This window comes from Electrona antarctica, assembly GCF_951216825.1.
Source record: "Electrona antarctica genome assembly, contig: scaffold_291, whole genome shotgun sequence".
NCBI lineage: Eukaryota > Metazoa > Chordata > Actinopteri > Myctophiformes > Myctophidae > Electrona > Electrona antarctica.
Window position 1 is genome coordinate 22,501 of NW_027638517.1, and position 25,896 is coordinate 48,396.

The 25,896-nt window shown below is 44.9% G+C and overlaps 1 protein-coding gene across 1 annotated transcript in view; it reads left to right on the forward strand.

The window, feature by feature from the left end:
• Positions 1 to 25,896, forward strand: part of LOC306918019 (pappalysin-1-like) — a gene marked incomplete at its 5' end in the record, with an annotated part of 67,153 nt that overhangs the window by 13,553 nt on the left and 27,704 nt on the right. Inside the window, 3 exons of the mRNA XM_079530917.1 lie at positions 588 to 703; positions 19,917 to 19,988; positions 21,483 to 21,581. Coding sequence (XP_079387043.1) covers positions 588 to 703; positions 19,917 to 19,988; positions 21,483 to 21,581 — 287 coding nt within the window. The remainder of the gene's footprint in view (positions 1 to 587; positions 704 to 19,916; positions 19,989 to 21,482; positions 21,582 to 25,896) is intronic.

Genomic DNA, 25,896 nt, shown 5'->3' on the forward strand with positions numbered 1-25,896 from the left:
AAATGAAAGGGAGATCAAACAGGAGTGATCATGCCAAATGATACATCATGCTATGAAATGTCTTTGATGTGGGCATGGTTTGTGTACACGGATAACACCACCGCTGAGTCATGATGTCACCATCTCTGTCTGCACACACGTGCACAGGCGCTGGTGGAAAGTATCTATAAGTACTATCTACGTTTAAGTACCATTTGTACTTCTACAACATTACATCTCAGAAACAAAACTTTTTACTCCCCTACAATGAATTGAAAACTTTAATTACTACAGTATAGTGACTTTGTAGATTTTGATTATTACAAAACACATGTTACCCACTTCAGCTATACAGTAAATACATTTGAAAATTGACGATTCTGCATAATGAGTACTTTCTACTTTTGCTACTTGGCGCTATTCCATTTTGACACCAATATACCTTTGTACTTTTACTTGAGTCAGTTTTGAATTCCTGACTTTTACTTGTAACAGAGTACTTTTACTTGTAACAGAGTACTTTTACTTGTAACAGAGTACTTTCCACATGGCAGCGGTGTTGATGGTACCTTTACTCAAGTAAAACATGTGAGTACTTTCCACCGCAGGTGAGGACTGTGAGCTGACATGCAGGGAGAGTAACAACGACGTTGTGATCCTGCCTAGCAACATGACAGCAGACAGCGTACTGCGGGAGCACTGGCTCAACCCTGCCAAAGTCAAGGTAGGCTTGCGTGCGTGCGTGCGTGCGTGCGTGCGTGCGTGCGTGCGTGCGTGCGTGCGTGCGTGCGTGCGTGCGTGCGTGCGTGATGCGTGTGTGCGTGCGTGCGTATTTTTGCGATACTTGTGAAGGCCTAACGCAGTGGTTCTCAAAGTGGGGTCCAGGTGACCCCCAGAGGTCCTTGAAGGAGTTCCAGGGGGTAAGAATGTAGTGTAGGTGGATGGTAACTGCAAGGTTGCCAGTTCGAACCCGGGCCCCCAGAGTTAGTGTCGAAGTGTCCTTGAGTAAGACTTGAACCCCTAATTGCTCCTGATGTGCTGGTTGGTGCCTTGCATGGTTTCCGCCGCCATTGGTGTATGAATGTGTGTGTGAATGGGTGAATGTAATGCACAATCTACAGTATGTAAAGCGCCTTGGATAAAGGTGCTATATAAATGCACCATTTACCATTTATAGATCAGCTGCAGTATGTTTCAAAACCACTATCCTAAAAATGTCCTCGCAAGTATATTACAACGTAATATAGACGTGTGTGTGTGTGTGTGTGTGTGTGTGTGTGTGTGTGTGTGTGTGTGTGTGTGTGTGTGTGTGTGTGTGTGTGTGTGTGTGTGTGTGTGTGTGTGTGTGTGTGTGTGTGTGTGTGTGTGTGTGTGTGTGTGTGTGTGTGTGTGTGTGTGTGTGCGCGCGCGTCAGCTTGTGTCTCCCTCACAAATCTGACAGACGCACTTCCCAGCGTTGGTCAGTCCTCGGCCTTCCTGTCAGGAATGTGACACATGGTGTCCATATCCTGGCTGGATCACCATGCCAGCTTTTTGCTCGTCGCTGGCGCTCGGGGCACACAAAACATTTCACATTTTCTTATACTCTGTGGTTCTGAAGGATCTGTCTGTCTGTCTGTCTGTCTGTCTGTCTGTCTGTCTGTCTGTCTGTCTGTCTGTCTGTCTGTCTGTCTGTCTGTCTGTCTGCGTGGGTATGTAACGTATGTCTAAATCCTGCACAGTAACAAATCCTCTGGTGTTAATTCTACTTGGGAGTATAGAGCAGGGGTATTCAACTAGATTAACTAGATTAACTACACAACTGTAGAATGATTGTGTGTGGGAGTCGCCACAGTGTGCGCGCGCACTGATCATTTGTGGTTTCTCAAAATGCATTTTGTGCTCAAACGCGAAGATTTATGTGATACATTTCTGCCCAGTAATGAGCAGAATAATATGTCTAAATGGGTACACACACACACACACACACACACACACACACACACACACACACACACACACACACACACACACACACACACACACACACAGACGATATATATCGCTCGCAATCACTACGGTAATTCATCAACGGTTTTGCTTGCTGTAATTGGCAGAAAAAACTGCAAAAATTAAGACAGGTGATGTGTAACAGTACTATTTATGGGCTCCTGAATTGATTAGGTATTTGGCCAAGGACCCCTCTCTGAAAATATGTTTCTGCCCCCCCCTTGTGTGTCATCTCTCAAAAACAGATTCTGAGCTGCGCTACTGAATCTGTCAGCAGGGCCATTCAGAATGTGTATACAGTACTGTACATTGTTGATAGTGGGAATGAAAACACAGGCGCACCACAGGAAGTGGAGGGCTGTGGGCGGGCCAAACTGGCCAACATCCTGTTATCCACATTATATTGAGGCCACGCCCCCCAGAGGCAAATTCAAAGGAAACAAACAGCAGAGGGCGCTGTTTTTCCTTGTTTTGCTGATGTTTTCCCAGATTGGCTTGTGTGTGACGCTGTAGTATGATCAAGTAGGGCGTTCATGTACGAAAGAAACGCAATAAAAGTTAGAATTGTGGAGATAAGAGGTTTCTGCCCGACAGCAACGGTATTGAGCCTGATCCATGCCAGATGCTTGTGCCCGGTGCTGATCCCAAGTTTGGACTTTTCTGTGTGCTCCCCCCTGGCTGGCCTGGCTGTCTAGGCCAGCCAGGCCAGGCTACCTCTTGGCACAACGCTATAGAATGGTTGGTCTCTCCTGGCAGGAGACTGCAGTGGATGGGGGGTTGGAGTCCTGGGCAGGACATGGATATTATGGATTGCAGCTTTAATTGTTCTCTGTGGTTGGAAGTATTTTGAAAGCACTTTTAGAAGGGAGAAAAGGGTCTCTGTGTGTGTGTGTGTGTGTGTGTGTGTGTGTGTGTGTGTGCGTGTGTGCGTGTGTGCATGTGTGCGTGCGTGTGTGCGTGTGTGTGTGTGCGTGCGTGCGTCTGCGTGGCGCACAAAATGGTTTTGAGTTTTTTTCCTCCGCACTTTTGTAACAGGAGAAAGAGACAGTCCACAAGAGAAGTGGGAAAAGAACACATTGTATTTCTCACAGTATTTTGTTTTCCCCCCACACATTTTGTATTGTTTTTGTTACCTTGATTGTGCCGACTCAGCGGTGGCCATTTTTGTTTTGTGGTGCGCGATCGTTGGGAGAGCATGGGGGGATGGGAGGGGGGTGATGACAGGGAGGTGTCAGGTGAAAGATGAAACGATTACTGTTTGTAATGGATTTGTTGTAAACCGATAGGACGTCTATACTCGACAGTAATGTGAGCTGCAGAGACTCTCAGGGTTGCCAGGTTTTGCGACAGAATATGCAGCCAGGTCTAGGAAAGCAAAGCCCAAAAGAAGCCACTATTGTAGTCCACACGATGAGTCATTTAAACCTATCATTCTTTACTGTATATGTCAGCTATTTTCTAAAATACATCTTGAAATAAAATGTTCAATGGTTGGACGATGTTTTTTGTTTTTAAACATTCTAACGACACAAAATCTGGAACGGGGCTTCCTCGTCCATCCATCTCCAACCGCGTATCCGTAGTCGGGTCATGGTGGCAACAGCTCCACCAGAGAGCTCAAGACTTCCCTCACCAGAGCAACATTAGTAACTTCCTCCTGGGGGATCCCGAAGCGTTCCAAGGCCAGTGAGTCAATGTGATCCCTCCATCTGCGCCTTGGTCTGCCCCGGGGTCTCCTCCCAGTGGGACGTGCCTTAAGGACCTCCCTAGGGAGACGCTTGAGAGGCATCCTAACCAGATGCCCGTACCACCTAAGCTGGCTCCTTTCCAGGCGAAGAAGCAGTGACTCTCCGAGTCTCTCTCGCGTCACTGAATTTCTCACCCTATCTCTAAGGGAGATGCCAGCCGTCGAAGAAAACTCTTTTCGGCCGCTTGTATTTGCGACCTTATTATTTCGGTCATGACCCACACTTCATGACCAGCCGGAGATCAACCGGATAATCGGATCATCAGGGGGCGCTATTGCAGTCGCTGTACTGCAATGTTGAGACGAAAAGAGAGCTGAACCAGAAGGCAAAGATCTCTGTCTACCGAGCAATCAAACAAAGTTTGGGCTTCTTTAGATGGGGATTAGGCTGGATTACATATTTAATCATAATTTGGGGGGGTCCATGGCAAATATTTGAGAAGGTAACTGATAATTTCAAAATTCTGAATCAAGCAAAAAAAATTCAACCCGCAACTACTAAATATTTACAAGCAACTTTACAGAAAGACGAGCCCAAAGTGGCTTATAATACATGGACATGGCAACGTGTCAGTGGTGACAGGGGATACGGGGAGCTTCTAGAGAGGTGATCACGGTGTCGGTGGCAGTTTCCCAGAGATGTGACAGAATCAGTGGCAGGTTGGATGAGGTGAAATCAGTTCCCTGGAGATGTGACAGAATCAGTGGTAGGTTGCATGAGGTGAAATCAGAGATGTGACAGAATCAGTGGTAGGTTGCATGAGGTGAAATCAGTTCCCTAGAGATGTGACCGAATCAGTAGCAGGTTGGATGGGGTGAAATCAGTTCCCTAGAGATGTGACAGAATCAGTAGCAGGTTGGATGAGGTGAAATCAGAGATGTGACAGAATCAGTAGCAGGTTGGATGAGGTGAAATCAGAGATGTGACAGAATCAGTAGCAGGTTGGATGAGGTGAAATCAGAGATGTGACAGAATCAGTGGCAGGTTGGATGAGGTGAAATCAGAGATGTGACAGAATCAGTAGCAGGTTGGATGAGGTGAAATCAGAGATGTGACAGAATCAGTGGCAGGTTGGATGAGGTGAAATCAGAGATGTGACAGAATCAGTGGCAGGTTGGATGAGGTGAAATCAGAGATGTGACAGAATCAGTGGCAGGTTGGATGAGGTGAAATCAGAGATGTGACAGAATCAGTGGCAGGTTGGATGAGGTGAAATCAGAGATGTGACAGAATCAGTGGCAGGTTGGATGAGGTGAAATCATGTGACAAATGTGACAGAATCAGTGGCATTTTAATGTTGAAAAATAGCAGATTTACAAGCTTGTAGATCCAGACTTCCCTCACCAGACTGACCAGAGCAACATCATTAGTTGCTCTGGTGCTTGTAGATCTGCTATTTGTGAGTAGACTGCATGGGAGACCAACTCCAACCACTGCACATACTAAGTTATATTGTATGAACACAATCTACAATAAGTACATGTGGATCTGAAACCAACTCTCTGTAAGCACAGACAGACACATACATACATGCCCACATTTGCACGCCCACGAACGCAGGTGCACACACACACACGCACACGTCCGTGTGCACGCACACATGCACGCACATGCACACACAGTTGTGTGCCATAGTAGAGCCACGACCAATCTAAATTGCAGATAAGTCCTATTTCATCTGCAGATACAATAGCAGCGTTCAGTCCAGGGATCACTTTTAGTGGCATTTCTCATAAACGTTACACAGTAACCCAAAAAAACTAAAAAAACTCTTCATTGGAAAACAATGTACTGTACACATATTTCACTCTCTGTTAAATGAACACTGTGAACTGTACTGTGTACCAATGTCAACACAATTGGGTTTTTTTTTTCTGCTTCTCTGAGTAATCCTAACCTCATTTAGGACAGAGTATTCTTTTCTTGGTATTATTGTCGCTTTTTTGTGTGGAAACCTTGTAAACTTCCATCCAAATAAATAACCTGTGTTCCAATGGATCCAGTTTAGTCATCATTTCCAAGTTCTTGTCATTGGTTAACACAATCAGTGGCGGGATTCCTTCAAAATAGAAGCTCTGGGGTGCCGGAAACAATCCGGAAAAAAACGGAGAAATATTTTTGCTAGCTTACCTTACCCGATTTAATTTATACGATACATGATCCAAAAAGCGTTCCTATTATGAATGAGAGGCATGTTGAAGTCAGAAATGAAGCGCCCTGGATTAGGAGAGACGAGGCATTCTTTCTGCCGCGCTAACAGCTAAGTGAACGGTAAGCTTATATGACCGTAGGCTTCGCTCTACGGTGGCCGAGTGTCCGACTGAAAAATTAAAAAAGGAAAAAATTCTGAATATTCTCCCCTCACCTGATATCATTGAGGATGCGCTAGGACGTGTACACACGTCCAATGCATGCGTCGGTTGGATTTCCTAGGACGTGTGGCTGCATCCTACGATCGGAAACGGTTAAATATAATATGAAGAAAGAAAAACAAAATCTTCAAAAACATAATGAAAATGGCCAAAGTACTCTACAAGCGCACAACGCCACGTGTTTCCAGATTGCACATATCTGCTACTGTTGATGCTTTTGTGTGTGACGCTGTATGTGTGATGAAGTACACATCCGGTTCCGGTGTACTGACCGAGACATTATAAATCAGATTTGAATGTGGTTCTGCTACAAAAAAAAGGTTTCCAGGTGTCAAGTAAATTACAAAAAAAAAAATAAGAAGACACAAAAGTTAGAATATGGAGATAAGAGCCACGGTATACTAAAGGTTTTCCCGGCTGACAGCAATGACATCATCACCTAAAAGCAGACTCCACCTCCTATCCCTGAATGCCCTCTCCAGTTGTACTTTATGCTGAGTTGGAGGCTTTACCTTAATCAGTAATGGTGATGTATCGCCCCTTATCAAGCCATCGTATTTGGGTTCCTGGTGTGACCCACTTACACTAGCTTAGCTTTCCTTGACTGCTACTCTGTATGTCCTTGCAGTGCTAGGAGTGGAACTAAGTACAAATTTGAGGTATTTTTTTTTTTACTTTAGGCTACTTGAGTTATATATATCGTTGCTGTCGGGCAGAAACCTCTTATCGCCATAATTCTAATTTTTTGCTGGGTTTTCTCCCTTCTTTGTTGTAAATGAACGCCCTACTACATCCTACCACAGCATTCTAGCCCTACTCCATCCTACCACAGCATTCTAGTCCTACTCCATCCTACCACAGCATTCTAACCCTACTCCATCCTACCACAGCATTCTAACCCTACTCCATCCTACCACAGCATTCTAGTCCTACTCCATCCTACCACAGCATTCTAGCCCTACTCCATCCTACCACAGCATTCTAGCCCTACTCCATCCTACCACAGCATTCTAGTCCTACTCCATCCTACCACAGCATTCTAGCCCTACTCCATCCTACCACAGCATTCTAGCCCTACTCCATCCTACCACAGCATTCTAGCCCTACTCCATCCTACCACAGCATTCTAACTAGGGATGTCGGGGGTTAACCGGCTAGCCGGTTAGCCGACCGTTAAGAAATATCCGGGTATGCTTATCAGCTTTACGGTTAATTTGCATAATAATAAATGCGTGTTCTGATCTTTAATCCCTTTTATTTTAGATCGTTTTTAGTAATAGTACAACATAAACATTACAGAGACTGTAGTTGTCACTGTACAATACTTTAAAACAGTTGTCATGTTGCACACATGCCTAAAATTGCTGTTATTTGCGCCGGCCAGCTTGTCACACTCCAGGCTGCATGAACAGCAGCGCTCGGGCGCTGTTTTCTGCCCCCGCAATGTCGTTGTCCCAAAGTTCTCTGTTGTACTTCAAATGGCTAGTTGGCTACAACGGTAGCTTTGCGGTAGTCAAAACTTAAGCGAGTGACAGCGAGACGAGATTAACACAACATGTCGACCGTATCAATGCAGAGACCTACATTATTAAATCCATTAATGGCCTGGAGGGAGAACGTTTACAGCCGCCGCCGCTTCCTCCTCCTCCTCCCGGCTATCAAGTTAGCCATGTGCTATCGATGTTTGAGGGTTTTCTCGTCAGCGAAAAGTCAACAAACAGAACACGGTGACATGCATGCTGATCTTCCTTAATAATAAAAAAAAGGCTTAGCCCATGCGTCCAGTGGCTTTATAGATATAGGCTGCTCAGATCTGGACTGGACTTATTTATGTTTTGGACTAGAACCGGCGGACCTCTGTACTGTAGACGCGCAGATGCATGCATGCAGATGCGATGCGTTGTTTATTGATGATTAAGCCTACAACAATTTATTTATATTGTTAACTGTTGCTTTTTTGTTTGTCTTTTTAAAAGGAGCATAAATAAATGTATACCATTTCGTCTACCAACTTTAATTATGTAGCCTATACATGCATATTACATTTGGGGTAGCAAAAAAAAAAAAAAAAAAATCAACCAATTATCCGTTAATGACCCGGTTAATCCTGTCGGCTAACCGGATGGGAAATTATCCGTTACCGACATCCCTAATTCTAACCCTACTCCATCCTACCACAGCATTCTAACCCTACTCCATCCTACCACAGCATTCTAGTCCTACTCCATCCTACCACAGCATTCTAGTCCTACTCCATCCTACCACAGCATTCTAGCCCTACTCCATCCTACCACAGCATTCTAACCCTACTCCATCCTACCACAGCATTCTAGCCCTACTCCATCCTACCACAGCATTCTAGCACTACTCCATCCTACCACAGCATTCTAGCCCTACTCCATCCTACCACAGCATTCTAGCACTACTCCATCCTACCACAGCATTCTAGTCCTACTCCATCCTACCACAGCATTCTAGTCCTACTCCATCCTACCACAGCATTCTAGTCCTACTCCATCCTACCACAGCATTCTAGTCCTACTCCATCCTACCACAGCATTCTAGCACTACTCCATCCTACCACAGCATTCTAGCCCTACTCCATCCTACCACAGCATTCTAGCACTACTCCATCCTACCACAGCATTCTAACCCTACTCCATCCTACCACAGCATTCTAGCACTACTCCATCCTACCACAGCATTCTAGCCCTACTCCATCCTACCACAGCATTCTAGTCCTACTCCATCCTACCACAGCATTCTAGTCCTACTCCATCCTACCACAGCATTCTAGCCCTACTCCATCCTACCACAGCATTCTAACCCTACTCCATCCTACCACAGCATTCTAGCCCTACTCCATCCTACCACAGCATTCTAGCCCTACTCCATCCTACCACAGCATTCTAGCCCTACTCCATCCTACCACAGCATTCTAGTCCTACTCCATCCTACCACAGCATTCTAACCCTACTCCATCCTACCACAGCATTCTAGCCCTACTCCATCCTACCACAGCATTCTAACCCTACTCCATCCTACCACAGCATTCTAGCCCTACTCCATCCTACCACAGCATTCTAGCCCTACTCCATCCTACCACAGCATTCTAGTCCTACTCCATCCTACCACAGCATTCTAACCCTACTCCATCCTACCACAGCATTCTAGCCCTACTCCATCCTACCACAGCATTCTAGCCCTACTCCATCCTACCACAGCATTCTAACCCTACTCCATCCTACCACAGCATTCTAGCCCTACTCCATCCTACCACAGCATTATAGCCCTACTCCATCCTACCACAGCATTATAGCCCTACTCCATCCTACCACAGCATTCTAGCCCTACTCCATCCTACCACAGCATTCTAGCCCTACTCCATCCTACCACAGCATCCTAGCCCTACTCCATCCTACCACAGCATCCTAGCCCTACTCCATCCTACCACAGCATTCTAACCCTACTCCATCCTACCACAGCATTCTAGCCCTACTCCATCCTACCACAGCATTATAGCCCTACTCCATCCTACCACAGCATTCTAGCCCTACTCCATCCTACCACAGCATTCTAGCCCTACTCCATCCTACCACAGCATCCTAGCCCTACTCCATCCTACCACAGCATTCTAACCCTACTCCATCCTACCACAGCATCCTAGCCCTACTCCATCCTACCACAGCATTCTAGTCCTACTCCATCCTACCACAGCATTCTAACCCTACTCCATCCTACCACAGCATTCTAGCCCTACTCCATCCTACCACAGCATTCTAACCCTACTCCATCCTACCCTACTCCATCCTACCACAGCATTCTAGCCCTACTCCATCCTACCACAGCATTATATTCCTACTCCATCCTACCACAGCATTCTAGCCCTACTCCATCCACCCACAGCATTCTAGCCCTACTCCATCCTACCACAGCATTCTAGCCCTACTCCATCCTACCACAGCATTCTAGCCCTACTCCATCCTACCACAGCATTCTAACCCTACTCCATCCTACCACAGCATTCTAACCCTACTCCATCCTACCACAGCATTCTAGCCCTACTCCATCCTACCACAGCATTCTAGCCCTACTCCATCCTACCACAGCATTCTAGTCCTACTCCATCCTACCACAGCATTCTAGCCCTACTCCATCCTACCACAGCATTCTAGCCCTACTCCATCCTACCACAGCATTCTAACCCTACTCCATCCTACCACAGCATTCTAACCCTACTCCATCCTACCACAGCATTCTAGCCCTACTCCATCCTACCACAGCATTCTAGCCCTACTCCATCCTACCACAGCATTCTAGCCCTACTCCATCCTACCACAGCATTCTAGCCCTACTCCATCCTACCACAGCATTCTAGCCCTACTCCATCCTACCACAGCATTCTAGCCCTACTCCATCCTACCACAGCATTCTAGCCCTACTCCATCCTACCACAGCATTCTAACCCTACTCCATCCTACCACAGCATTCTAGCCCTACTCCATCCTACCACAGCATTCTAGCCCTACTCCATCCTACCACAGCATTATAGCCCTACTCCATCCTACCACAGCATTCTAACCCTACTCCATCCTACCACAGCATTCTAGCCCTACTCCATCCTACCACAGCATTCTAGCCCTACTCCATCCTACCACAGCATTCTAGCCCTACTCCATCCTACCACAGCATTCTAGCCCTACTCCATCCTACCACAGCATTCTAACCCTACTCCATCCTACCACAGCATTCTAGCCCTACTCCATCCTACCACAGCATTCTAGCCCTACTCCATCCTACCACAGCATTATAGCCCTACTCCATCCTACCACAGCATTCTAACCCTACTCCATCCTACCACAGCATTCTAGCCCTACTCCATCCTACCACAGCATTCTAGCCCTACTCCATCCTACCACAGCATTCTAGCCCTACTCCATCCTACCACAGCATTCTAACCCTACTCCATCCTACCACAGCATTCTAGCCCTACTCCATCCTACCACAGCATTCTAGCCCTACTCCATCCTACCACAGCATTATAGCCCTACTCCATCCTACCACAGCATTCTAACCCTACTCCATCCTACCACAGCATTCTAGCCCTACTCCATCCTACCACAGCATTCTAACCCTACTCCATCCTACCACAGCATTCTAACCCTACTCCATCCTACCACAGCATTCTAGCCCTACTCCATCCTACCACAGCATTCTAGTCCTACTCCATCCTACCACAGCATTCTAACCCTACTCCATCCTACCACAGCATTCTAGCCCTACTCCATCCTACCACAGCATTCTAACCCTACTCCATCCTACCACAGCATTCTAGCCCTACTCCATCCTACCACAGCATTCTAGCCCTACTCCATCCTACCACAGCATTCTAACCCTACTCCATCCTACCACAGCATTCTAGCCCTACTCCATCCTACCACAGCATTCTAGCCCTACTCCATCCTACCACAGCATTCTAGCCCTACTCCATCCTACCACAGCATTCTAGCCCTACTCCATCCTACCACAGCATTCTAGCCCTACTCCATCCTACCACAGCATTCTAGCCCTACTCCATCCTACCACAGCATTCTAACCCTACTCCATCCTACCACAGCATTCTAGCCCTACTCCATCCTACCACAGCATTCTAGCCCTACTCCATCCTACCACAGCGTTCTAGCCCTACTCCATCCTACCACAGCGTTCTAGCCCTACTCCATCCTACCACAGCATTCTAGCCCTACTCCATCCTACCACAGCATTCTAGCCCTACTCCATCCTACCACAGCATTCTAGCCCTACTCCATCCTACCACAGCATTCTAACCCTACTCCATCCTACCACAGCATTCTAGCCCTACTCCATCCTACCACAGCATCCGCGCCACGTTCCCAGCTTGTAGATCTGCTGCTTTCCATGCTTTCACATTTTAATCCTGAAAAGTAACAGTTTGGGACATTATTCATGACGTTTCCAATTATACGTCTACTCCACTACAAATCGCGCACGCACACGCACACACACACACAACACGCGCACAGTTGCATGCATGCACTGTACAGTACAGTTAAAAAATAGCAGATCTATAGCTGGGCCAATTGATGCACTGCGAGCTTATACATCTGCTAATATAAAATCTAATTTTTATATATTTTGTAAAAAAAATCTTCTCTTCTTGGGTGGTCCCTGGCAAGAAATAAATACAAATAAAATTGTCCGCGACCAAATACATATCAATTTGGGGCTTCTTGACGTGAAGAAGTTTACATACACCCCCCCGGCCCAGCCCCACCCCACCCCACCCTACCCCCGTCACTCCACACACACATACACTCACACCCACACACACCTCCCCTACTTCCACACCCCCTCCCTCCCCCCACTTTATCAGCAAAATTACCCTCCTGTCGCACTCGGCACTTGTGAATTAGTCATTTTCTATTATGACTAATACGTATTAGGGACACGACCTCGTCGGCTGTGTTTGGGAACTAAGACCTGGGAAGGGAGATCTATTTTTATGTGCTATATCAGCACGGGGGTCAATGGTGGAAAAAGTATACTCAACATTTTTTACTTAAGTAAAATAATGCAATGAATACGCTGTTACAAGTAAAAGTCAGAAATTTAAAATGTTCTTGAGTAAACGTGCAAACGAATTAGTATTAGAAAAGTACAAAAGTAAAATCTTTTGAAAATATGTGTCACGAATCACGATGCGACACATTGTGAGCGTGTAGATCGCCCATTTTCAAATCCCCGAAAGGGCTGAAGTGAAGTGGTCAAAATCTACAAAGAAACCAAAAACTAAAGTTTTCAAATGTTTTGTAGTGGAGTAAAAGTACAATAATATTTAGATCCGAGATGTACAGCAGTGGGGTAGAAGTAAAAAGTACTGGAAATTCTCAAGTAAAATACAAATACCGCAAAATTGAGTACTTGAGTAAAAGTACTCAGTTACTTTACACCACTACCACTGGTGTAGGCTGGGGGGGGGGGGGGAGGATTCCATAATGTGGTGAGAGAGGAGAGGTGAGGCCAGAACCACCAACGCACGGATGATTTACGGCCATCGCCGCCAAGGGAGTGTGAGGGGTGGGGGGGGGGTGGTCGATGACATCATCCTTGCAGAGGGAGAGCAGGGTGAAAGTATAGTGGCTACAACTTTCATCCCACAGACAGAAGCATGCTCTGTATCCTCTGTTACTACGGGCAAAGTAACACCCAGGCACCAGTGTTCATTTCGTCGACTATAATACCATGACAAAAAATGTTCGCCGACAACCTTTTTTCACTGACGAAAACTAAATAGGAAACTAGATGAAAACTAAGCTGTGATGCTATGAAGCTATGATGACTAAAACTATAAGACTAGATATGTATATTGACAATTTGCGTCAACAAATATAAACTAGACTAAAATGTTAGGGGGGGGACTAGTGGACAAGAGATCCAGTATAAGTCATTTTACACTTGTTTTGCATGCTGAAAATAGCGGATCTACAAGCTCACGACGCGTCGTGCGCGTTTTCACCCAGTGTCAATTATCTGATGTAATCCTTGGCTCTACACTCTCTCTGCCAATGTGGGGAGAGCAACGGACTGACCTCATGCTTCCTCCGATGCATGAGGAGTCCAAGCCGCTTATTTTCACCTGACAGGGGGTAGTTTCCCTGGTTGGACGTAGCGCGTCGAAGGAACACGTTATTCCAACCAGTTCCTTTCCCCTCCATCAGGCGCCCCGGCTAACCAGGGAGACGCAGTATAGAGACCAGGATTACTGCATGTTTTTTGTGAGGGTACCTACCCTAGGGGACACATGCAAACTCCACACAGAAAGTCACCAACCCCACCTAGGGTATGGGCACTGATGATGCGGAGAAGCGAACAAGCCCCCAGCGGGAATCGAAACCAGGACCTTCTAGCTTTGAGGCGACAGCGCTACCGACTTAACCACCATGCCACCATGCATTTCTTTGTGTTTGGTGCCAGGCTCTGAAACGTGTGCATTAAGCCAGGGCTGAACACAAACATATACACACGTACGCGTATATACGGACTGTAATAGTATAGCGTATAGCTATTAGGCCCAGCCCACTTCTCCCCCAGTGGAACTCTGGGTAACGTAGTATTATGAAGAAACTTGTTCCTTGTGTGTGCCGTTCCCAGTTGTCCTCAGATGCTCTGTTGTTCTTTCTCTCTCTCTCCCCTCTCTCTCTCTCTCTCTCTCTCTCTCTCTCTCTCTCTCTCTCTCTCTCTCTCTCTCTCTCTTCCACTCCCCCACACCCCCCACCACCGCCCCCCATGTTTCTGTTTTTTGCATTGATTTGCTGACGGCACTGAAATGAAAAATACCTTAGTTTGCAAGCAGTGAAAAGAGAAGCGCACGTCAACTTCTCTCTCTCTCTCTCTCTCTCTCTCTCTCTCTCTCTGTGTGTGTGTGTGTGTGTGTGTGTGTGTGTGTGTGTGTGTGTGTGTGTGTGTGTGTGTGTGTGTGTGTGTGTGTGTGTGTGTGTGTGTGTGTGTGTGTGTGTGTGTGTGTGTGTGTGTGTGTGTGTGTGTGTGTTTTTGGGACATGAGGAGGGGGGGGACTGGGAAATAGACCCCTTCCGAGGTCAACGGGTTCTTTGCTGCGCATGGCATTTTTGGTCATGCACACTACAGCTTATGATGTCTGGGGACAAACCTTATTCCCACTGACGGAAAGAGAGAGAGGGAAAAAATAAAATAAAATACAAATGCCATGAGCGTGCTTATTGAAAATAAACAGCTTAAATCAGCTCATATTCTTTTATGCTTTTTTTTAATGCATCTTGCACCTATAGTACGCCATCTGGTATCTTTAATCGCTTGTTCCCTTTCTCTCTTGTTGCACTGGCTACTACAATACTAGGTAATACGTGCTAGGAACACGTACTCATTTTCAACCATAATATATCATTAATAAATATTGGTCCTCACTAATGCTCACCATTCGGACGGCGCCATTTCCGTGACCTGTACTCTCTCTGCATCTCCACGGCGAGCCTGTGACCTGTACTCACTCTGCATCTCCACGGCGAGCCTGTGCACAGTTCACCCATTTTATTTAGGACGGGAATGCATCTGTGTCGCTTTTAATGGTTAATGTGGTTAAACGCTAACGTGACATGGATGCGTTCCAGGTCTCAATGGATTAACTCAAATATTTGCTTCTGGGGGGTCCCTGCTGGAACAACATGTTTTCAGATGGGGGTCCGCGGCCAAATACAGATAATTCTGGGGGTCCTTGACAGGAAATAGTTTGAGAACCACTGATATCGAATCATAGGATTTTAACAAAACGGTTGTGATTTAGAAGACATATAGTAGAATCTGGTCACAGGTCTCAGTGGGTTAAGAAACCTTCCTACCAATGACATAATCGATGAGGATTCCCGAACTAATTGAAGCTCTCTCTTCCTGGAAAGTTAACGTGCTGACATGAGAAGCCATTGCTTTTGCGTTAGTAAAAAAATACATAAAGTTTGTAATCTTGTTTGCTACACATGTCACTGGTAGGCATTTCTGTCCACAGCCCGACAGAAATGGGCCGGGCACAATTTACAATTTAGGCATTTAGCAGACGTTCTTAATCCAGAGCGATTTACAGTAAGCAAGAACAAAACATGGTTATACATCAAATGCATACAAATAGCCTTCAAGAATCATACGTATAAGCTAAGAACCTAACAGTGGAATATCTATAGAATGAAACTATAGAGTGCTATGTCTACATTCTATCTATAACACATTATAAAACTTATCGTTTTATAAGGGAGTCTTCCCTCAGAATGGGAAGACTCCCTCTTCTATTATCACTAGCTACGGTAGGGGTCACGAAGCATCGCTCTACTACTCGATGTTGCTGGAGAAAGTTAGTACTACTAGTGCTCTGAAAATGGTATGGGAAAAAGACATGCAAACTACTTTTACAGAAAGATAATGGGTCAACATACTAGGCAATTCAAAGCACATGTCACGCAATATTCGCACTAGGCTAATTCAGTTTAAAATCTTTAATAGAATGTATTGGACCCCTTCTAAATTACATAGAGCAAAGCTCAAAAATGATCCAGGATGCTGGAAGTGCCCGAACGAAGGTACGTTGACCCATGTCTTATGGAAGTGCCCCAGGGTACAAGATTTTTGGACACAAATACATGATTTAATTGAGAGAATCATTGGTCAAGATATCCCTCTTGATATCCGCTTATTTATACTAGGAGATCCTTCTATTCTTAAAGATATAACTCCTTCCACATACGTGGAATGGATCCAAACAGCCATAATGCTGGGCAGGAGGCTGCTAGTCCAATTATGGAAATCAGCCCACGTACCATCAATCACAGAATGGCATAACTTACTAAACAGTACAGCGTCATATGAAAGAGTATCATTCTCTATGAAAAATAGGATAGATCAGTTCCACCAGAAGTGGGACAGATTCCTTCTGTATGATAGCACTACGTAATGACAGACTACTGGCTGCCCCCCCTACAGTAGATCTTCGCCTGCTCACATATGTCTCTATCGAGAAGAACACAGCCTCCCTCCCCTTCCTTCCCTCCTAGTTGTGTTTTTTATTTTGTATTATTATTTATTTGTGTCAAACCCTTTTTTCTTTTTTTTCCCTTCGTTTGTTCTGTATTGTTGTTACTGGTATTGTGGGTGTTGTGTTTGTGTCTGAAAAAGAAAATCCAATAAAATACTAATCACAAAAAATAAAACTTATCGTGGGTACATTCGCACCGGAAATGTGCTCAGTTGTTTGTGGGGAGTCACGTCACAGTGGACCTGATTTTCGCACCCGGTGCACCGAATAAACGAACGAGAAGAGGGCACACCTGTGCGCTCATGAAGAAATAATTTCCAAATGTGTATGACTATGTATGACTTAAAAAATATCACATTTTTAATACTATGAAAATAAAATAACTTTATGCTTGACCATCTGAACCCCACCATATCCATATTCTGGAGGGAACATTCAAAACACAAAAACTGCAGATCTACAAGCCCACAACACGTCTCGAGTGGTATTGATAAGTTCCAAATACTATCAAAGTATTCTGCGGACTTCTGGCATCACGGCTCACTGTGATGAAATGCCACCCTAAATTAAGCAGACGAGCCGGAGGCTATTTTTTGTAGAGTGGTTCACCTATAACGACCTGCCCAAAATAGGGACGTCAAGGTGAACGTGGCTAATGTACTGTAGCGGTGTTGCATCGTATGTATGTACTCACTGTACGCCAGTGGTGGGGAAAGTACTCACATGTGTTACTTACAGTTGGAGGCCATCGATATTGTCCTTTTCTTTTTGCTGAGGTTTGCGTGATCTGCGCAAAAGGACAGTTAACCCATTTTTGGCGGGAACCCCTTTTGGTGTTTTAAACATTATGTTATAATTTAGCTATTGAAAAATAGCAGATCTACGGCGCGGTACGAGCTTGTAGGTCTTCTTTTTTTGAAAAATCGTGAAAATATTTATTTCAGAAAACTGGAGGATTTAGAGGGATTTTTTTTAAATTTTGAGGTCAGGCCTAAATGGGTCAAATGATAAGGGACAATATCGGTGGCACCCAACTGTAGGTAAAAGTATCAATACTGCAATGCAGAAATGCAGAAAGTCCATAATTGTATTAAATGTACAAAAGTATTGGTATCAAAATGTACTTAAAGTAACAAAAGTAGAAAGAACTAATTATGCATAATGTCCCGTTTAAAGTTTTCAAATGTATGCACATGTTTTGAAAATCGACAATGTACAAGCTCACAATGCGGCGGGTTGTGACGCATTGTGAGCTTGTAGATTGGCTACTAAAGATGTCAAATAAATGTAGTGGAGTAGAAGTAAAAGTAATGTAAACTGGAAATACTCAAGTTAAGTACTTGTAAGTAAATGTACTTAGTTACTTTCCAGCATTGCTGTACGCACAGCACATCAATTTATAATTTACAATTCACAATTTAGGCATTCAGCAGATGCTCGTGCTAGAGCCAACTTTGCAATAAGTTAAATAATCACAAAAATATAATGCAGAGAGAACAGTGTACGTGCCCCAAGAAACTAGGATACCAGGTAATTAAACAATAGAAGCGTCAAGCTGCCACACACCGCGTGAACGCGTGACCACACACACACACACACACACACACACACACACACACACACAGCACACGCGTGCGCGCTAGCATGACTGCCAAAACATCCCCATTCTCAGGGGCCTCCGTAGCATTTTCTTTGTATCGCACGCGAACACATGCAGGACCACATGCACATGAATGCAGGATCGTGGCCACGGACTCATTTCACCGTCTCTGTCGGGTGGAATTATGTCATAATCTTATGTCTATATTTCATTATTACCAAAACTGTTACTTTTCAGGATTGAAAATTGAAAAACAGGCAAAAGCAAAACGCGTCGCCTAGCGCCGAGTTGATCAAGTAGGGTGGTAATTAACACAAAAAAAACACAAGTAGTTAAGAATCTGGAGATAAATGTTTTCTACACGACAACAAAGATATTATGTGTACGAGCCCACCACCCCCCAAACACAAATGTTTTCCCTTGCATCTCAATGAAGAGAAACAGTGGGGGGGGGGGGGGGGGGGCAGGACGAGATTCCACACATTCTGCAAAGACATTTGAGAACATCTCTCTCTCTCTCTCTCTCTCTCTCTCTCTCTCTCTCTCTCTCTCTCTCTCTCTCTCTCTCTCTCTCTCTCTCTCTCTCTCTCGTGCTGACTCCCTCTGTCTCTCTCCCTGTTGTTTTCCTCGTGTCTCTCGCTCGCTATATCTGCCCCTGCTGGGGGCCATGGCTCAGTTGTGAAAGAAGCACCCCTTATATCAAGTCATATCATGTCAAAGTCAATTTTGTTCAACTTTGCCTCTGAGGTGGAAAGAGGTCAGCTGTAAATCAAAAAGAGACTCCACAGTGAAAACCTACATGCATACCATGGCATGTACTATGGCATGCATATATTTGTGTGCGTGTGTGTGTGTGTGCTGTGCGCGTGCGCGCGTGCGTCTTTCGAATGAATGTGGATTGAATTAAGGGTAAAGAGAATGACGTATGGGGAAAACCCCGTCGCCTCTCACACAATTCTGAAAGATAAGGTTGATTTGACAAGCAGTATTACGTGTCACTGGATCAAACCAAGAGCTACTTGTTGTTCATGTTTTTACTGTACATTAAGACTGTATAAGGTGGCGTCTAATAACGCACATTGATAATGCAGTATAATGCTCTTATGAAGCATTACAACATCAGTTTTTTTTATACATGTGTACAACATTTAACAAGTGTATAAGGAGCATTATAGGTGCTGGTAATAATGCATTCTAATGTCTAAGTTCAGCACATGTATAATTAACTACCATAACTTAGTCAGTTATAGACTGCCTTTGTTATGAATCAGTGGTTTTCAGTCCTTTTTCATGTCAAGGCCCACTATTCAATTAGCATTAGAGCCATGGACCACCATTCAATTAGATCTAGCCTCTCAGACCCAAGACTAAAGAATATTGTGTTGTCGTTGGATAGATTTTGTACACAATTCCATGCTGTATTGATGTTGGTACCATTAGGAGAGATAACAGGCAAAATCTAAACAATCTTCTACATTCTTTAATTGTGTCAGACTTCTTGTAAATTAAGTAATGCAGATGTTTAACAATAATTTAATTCTTGAAAGCGTAAAAATGAAATGTTGTGCTCCCAGGCATTAAAGATCTATAAGGGTTATCAACTCTAGTGTGCACCATGGGACTGAAGTGGTGTGTTTTGTGTCTCCTTACAGAGTATAGTGTGCACCATGGGACTGAAGTGGTATCCACACCCAGAAATGCTCCACTGCATCAAAGGATGTGAGGTAAGGACTCTCAACTTTTCATATTCTTTTTTTCCCAAGGACTACAGTTTGTTATGCATTAGACCTGTGGTTCAGAGATGTAAAGTGTGTGTGTGTGTGTGTGTGTGTGTGTGTGTGTGTGTGTGTGTGTGTGTGTGTGTGTGTGTGTGTGTGTGTGTGTGTGTGTGTGTGTGTGTGTGTGTGTGTGTGTGTGTGTGTGTTAACAAACATTCAGTATTTCTAGATTTATTTAGCTTGTATACTGTAGATCTTGCTACTTTAGCCGATGTACAGTAATATAGCGGCTACAGTGGTTCAACTGATTGTAATGCTGTATTAACAGATTATTATGCTATATTAACATATTTGAGCCCACTCAAAGATTGGTCCCCCGAACCCCACTTTGAGAACCACTGCGTTACAGGCCTCCATTTGAAACTGTAAAAAAATAGCAGTGTTCATTTAAATCTGAGAGTGTACAGGTGGAGAGTTACAGACCGGTTCCTTAATCCTTACTGTAAATAATTTGTCTGGGGACCCCCTGGCAGAACAGTGGATAATCAAATGTGTTAGTATATTAAAAAACATTAAAAAAAATGTCACTCAATTAATCACAAAAAGTAATCGGTAGAATCATCTTTAAAACAAAAAATGGATAGTTGCAGCCCTGCGTTCCACTATGAAATGATTCCTCTTCCGTTGGAAGGATGATTTCATCCACACAGTTTAGGCCAACTGGATAACGTTGCTTTCCGGTTAGAAACCTCTTATCTCCATCATTTGAACGTTTTACTCTTTTTAATTAATTTTATTTTTTAACCACGCCCTACTTGATAATACTACAGCCTCACACAAATATATGTGTGTTTTGTGTCGCGTTTGGAGCTGGTCGCTCTGCTGTTTTTACAATTTGAATCGTGAAAAGTAACAGTTATTGGACATATGAGGTTTCCACCCGACCACCACGATAACCTAATTGTTAACCCAAGTGGAGAGGGGTGGGGACAACCTCGTAAATCACCTTATTGGGGCGCTTTGTGCACCCAGTGTACTTTATGATGTCCTTAGTTTGATTTACATGTCTGGCACACTCGTGGCGTAAAAAGTCACATTGAAGGATGGGGGGAATTACATAGTAGATTATTCAGCAAATTCCACCCTGGGCCCTTAAAATGCACCTATAAGCATTGCAAATGGGGAAACCTAGGCAGAAACAATAGGTGTGTAAAGTTTTGAAAAACATTCCATGACAGTTCAAAGTAACTGAAACTATAAGGCAAACTGGGCTGAAAGGTTTGGCATGGCCCATGTTTTTTGTTTTGTTTTTATAAATGGAACCAAATGGTCCCTTACAGGTCTGCAACTTTGAGAGTGTACTGTACATTGTACATTTTATACACTTTGAGTTATGGGGGTCCTTAAAAAAAGAGTTTACAACCACAGGGTTATTGGTTCTAAATATGGTGTCCGGTTAATTAATTATGTTTATTATTTTGCCTTAACTTCTCTGAGAAGCCATTCATGGGAGACAACTACTGTGACTCGGTGAACAACAGAGCCTTCTGCAACTACGACGGAGGAGACTGCTGCCAGTCCACTGTCAAGACTAAGAAGGTGAGTGTCACAACAATAACACGCCTCCCGAGTCTTGTTCTGTTCAGTCCAAGACAGAAATAGCAAGACATGCCATCTCCGCTTCACTTTCCCGTATCCACGTGAGGTGGCTGGGCGCCTTTTTAGGAGATGGGAAGCAGGTTGGAGTCTATTCATTCCAATGGGAGAGTGGACGTGAACACATGCTTCTGAACCATTCTTTTTAGCCCCACGGTCACTGAACTAAATATTGGACCCGATTGCCACACGCCACACAGTATTCCCAAGATGTTCATACTAAAATGTTTTTTTTCTTCTGACAGACAGATCAGGAGTAAATGTTCTTTAGTGTCGACCTTTCTCTGTCCCAGCAACACACTCTCGCGGAATCTAGCGCCAGTAACCATAGGACATTCGCGAGATTTTCCGGTTGACACCGGCGCCCACGTAGGAGTCAATTTGTAGGATGTGTGTACCATGTGACCTCCAATCGTGATGGTGTATCTTCCTAAATAAATAAACAGTTCAGTTCACCCTTTTCAGACCAAATAGGGTCTTATGCACAGCACACAGCAGCAGCCACATTGGAAAGAAATTGGGCCTCTTCTTACTTCCTTCACAGGTGTTACCAATGATACTAATGAAGTGTTTGACCATTTTGGTCAAACAGAGTCAGGGTGCTGATTTTGTGCATGTTTGGCTCACTGGAAACACCTTGCTACACCAGTGGGTGTGAAAGGGAGCCTCATGGGTCCTTGAGGGGGTTCCAAACGGAACCAACTGCACTGTCTTCTGCCTTAGAATGCATCGCCATCTTTTGGCTATAATAATTCTATCACTGCAGTCTGTAAAATAAAAATTGCCCTCTCCAGACCATGAATGCAGCATAATACTATGGTGAAATGCCCCCCAAAATGCCATACCGAAGGCAACATTAAGGACAATTGCCTTTTTCTGAACTCTCCTGAACTTGAACGCAGCATTTTGGCATTGGAAGAATTTGTCCTCTGTGTAGAAATGCGGGGTCACGTGCAGAAAATAGCTGTTTTCACTATTTGTTTGGCCAAAAGACGTCCAGTGTTGCGTGCTGGTGTCACACTGTTGTAGAGCATCTTTTTTCAGTGTACAAATTAGGCTGAACAGTGACATCCAGTAGGACAGCTCCGCACACTCTGCGCAGCTCCAATGTTCGAAAACAGAATGGGGAAAATTTGGTTCCGGGTTCCTGACAGTGTGTTTTCTAAACAATAGCTCGAACATCTAAATAGAAATACATTTGGATTTGCGTGAGGGCGAGATGTTCTTTCACTATTCCTAGATGATAGGCACGCCTTGTACTCAACAAAATGCCACAAAAGCTGTTGTCGTCTTCTGAATTCTAACCTCCATCGATAGCGTTGTGCACGGCCATGGTTGGTATGTTGGTTTAATGTTTACAGTTCTAGTTTCCACTCATGCTGAACCCTTTATTGATTTCACCCCAGCTAACTCCTCTTGGACCATCTCTTAACCCAAAGCTTTGTCGTCGCCTGTCGGATCCTCGTATCTTCCATAATTATTTAAATGTTTTGTTTTTGTTGTAAATGAATGCGCTGCTTCGTCGTGCAAGAGTATATCGCGCAGAAGCAGCTGAAATATAATCCAAACTACAAGCTCACAAACTTGTCGCAAGCTTAGATGGGATTTTTTTTCCTGAATACTTTTCAGCGTGGTTCAAGTCTGCAGGGTGTCATACTGAACAAAATTAAAAGTATTAAGAATATGTTTCCACTTCGGTGGAAACCTCATATGTCCACAACGGTTACTGCAGGATTCAACTACTGTAAAATAAAAGGCAAAAGTAGCAGATCCGCAAGCTCAAATCTTTCCAATTTGTGGATCTTATACTTTTGATGCTTTTGTGTGACGTGGTAGTATGAACCAGTAGAGCGTTAGTTTACGCTAAATAAAAATTCAAATAAAGTTTAAAATATGGACACAGGTTATTTTTCCCCATTTCCTGAAAAGCAGCACTTTTGGACATACAAGGTTTCCACCTGAAAGGGCTTTTTCTCTTTTGCCTGGACTCTCCAAGCCTCAAATTACCATTGGGAGCCAGAAAGTGGATATTATCAGACTCCATCCATGGTGCATGTATGGGGCCATATTCAGTGTTTCTAATGCACAGCTGTTGTCCTTACCAGTGTAAGCTCATAGCTATAGCCTATATAGCCTAGCCCCCAAATGTAGTCTGTGTGGGCTCAAATTCGATCTTCCCATAAATCTTTGCTCCCGCCTAAGGTTTCCACAAAGTGACATGATCTACTGCAGGGGTGGCCAAAGTTGGGGTCGGGACCCCACATGGGGTCGGGACCCCACATGGGGTCGCGGGACACTGAAGGTGCGGTCGCTAAACTATTTTGCACACCTGAATTAGAATTATACAGAATGAGTGAAATTCAATGTAGAGGCTGAAAAGTTTTAACCTGACTCCGCCAGATGGGGCAGCAGAGAGTACACTGGGTTCCCCCCTCCTGCTCCCATCTGGGAACTCTCAGGCAGACTTGATGCTCCGGTCACCAAGCGGCCTGGCCAATCAGCGGCAGCTAGAGGCGGGATCAAGGCAGCTGCCACTGATTGGCCAGGCCGTTTGGTGGCCGGAGCATCAAGTCTGCCTGAGAGTTCCCAGATGGGAGCAGGAGGGGGGAACCCAGTGTACTCGCTGCTGCCCCATCTGGCGGAGTCGGGTTAGAAAAGTTTGGGAACCCTGCATGATCTACTGTATCTCTGCTTGCACTGATAGACACCAAGTGGTGCTAAAGCACAGGTCTGCCCTTTTGCCCTCTAGACAGCAAAGTGCCCTTTTGAAAGTTAGTTCAATGTACAGTTTGTTCATTTTATTTTTGTGTTGTACAGTGTACACTGTACAGTATGCATGGCCCATGGTGACATCGATCAATTCTGGATTAAAAGCGTCTAATATATTATTTATGCCCCAAAATCTATAAATCTCACAGTCGGCGGTTCCATTCATCGCACAAGGTGCCCTTTTTCACTGGAGCACCTGCCCCTCAAAATGTCTGTGCACGCCACTGATCTCTGGACTACGGATGATATCGTTTGTTGGAGCAATTCGTCTCTGTCGGGTGCAAACCTCACATGTCCAACACGGGATTCAAATTCAAAAGTAGCAGATCTAGACAAAGTGTTTCAAGCTGGAGTGGTTCTGCTACTTTTGATATGTTACGGAAAAACTCAAAAAGTTAGAATATGCGAGATGAGAGGTTTCTGCCCGACAGCGACACATTTTAAAATAAACTATTCGTGGCGCTTAGGTGACCCAGGGCTAAAGTTCCTGTCCACCGCTTAGGTGACCCAGGGCTAAAGTTCCTGTCCACCTCTTAGGTGACCCAGGGCTAAAGTTCCTGTCCACCTCTTAGGTGACCCAGGGCTAAAGTTCCTGTCCACCTCTTAGGTGACCCAGGGCTAAAGTTCCTGTCCACCTCTTAGGTGACCCAGGGCTAAAGTTCCTGTCCACCTCTTAGGTGACCCAGGGCTAAAGTTCCTGTCCACCTCTTAGGTGACCCAGGGCTAAAGTTCCTGTCCACCACTTAGGTGACCCAGGGCTAAAGTTCCTGTCCACCTCTTAGGTGACCCAGGGCTAAAGTTCCTGTCCACCTCTTAGGTGACCCAGGGCTAAAGTTCCTGTCCACCTCTTAGGTGACCCAGGGCTAAAGTTCCTGTCACCCTCTTAGGTGACCCAGGGCTAAAGTTCCTGTCCACCTCTTAGGTGACCCAGGGCTAAAGTTCCTGTCCACCTCTTAGGTGACCCAGGGCTAAAGTTCCTGTCCACCTCTTAGGTGACCCAGGGCTAAAGTTCCTGTCCACCGCTTAGGTGACCCAGGGCTAAAGTTCCTGTCCACCGCTTAGGTGACCCAGGGCTAAAGTTCCTGTCCACCGCTTAGGTGACCCAGGGCTAAAGTTCCTGTCCACCTCTTAGGTGACCCAGGGCTAAAGTTCCTGTCCACCTCTTAGGTGACCCAGGGCTAAAGTTCCTGTCCACCTCTTAGGTGACCCAGGGCTAAAGTTCCTGTCCACCTCTTAGGTGACCCAGGGCTAAAGTTCCTGTCCATCCTGTGTATTCAATTCATCAAGACATATAATACTACAAGAGATCATCAATATTAGAAGCAGTAAAAGTATATTTACAGAAAAACAGTGGGTGGTAATTTATTTGGGCAAGCTAGAAGAGTTGTCTAGGTCCAGTTGTAAATTGCAGACAGGTACTCTTTCATATCGGTTTTGAAGGAGGGTAGGGAGTCACACTTTTAGATGGCATCTCTCCTGGTCGTCCTCA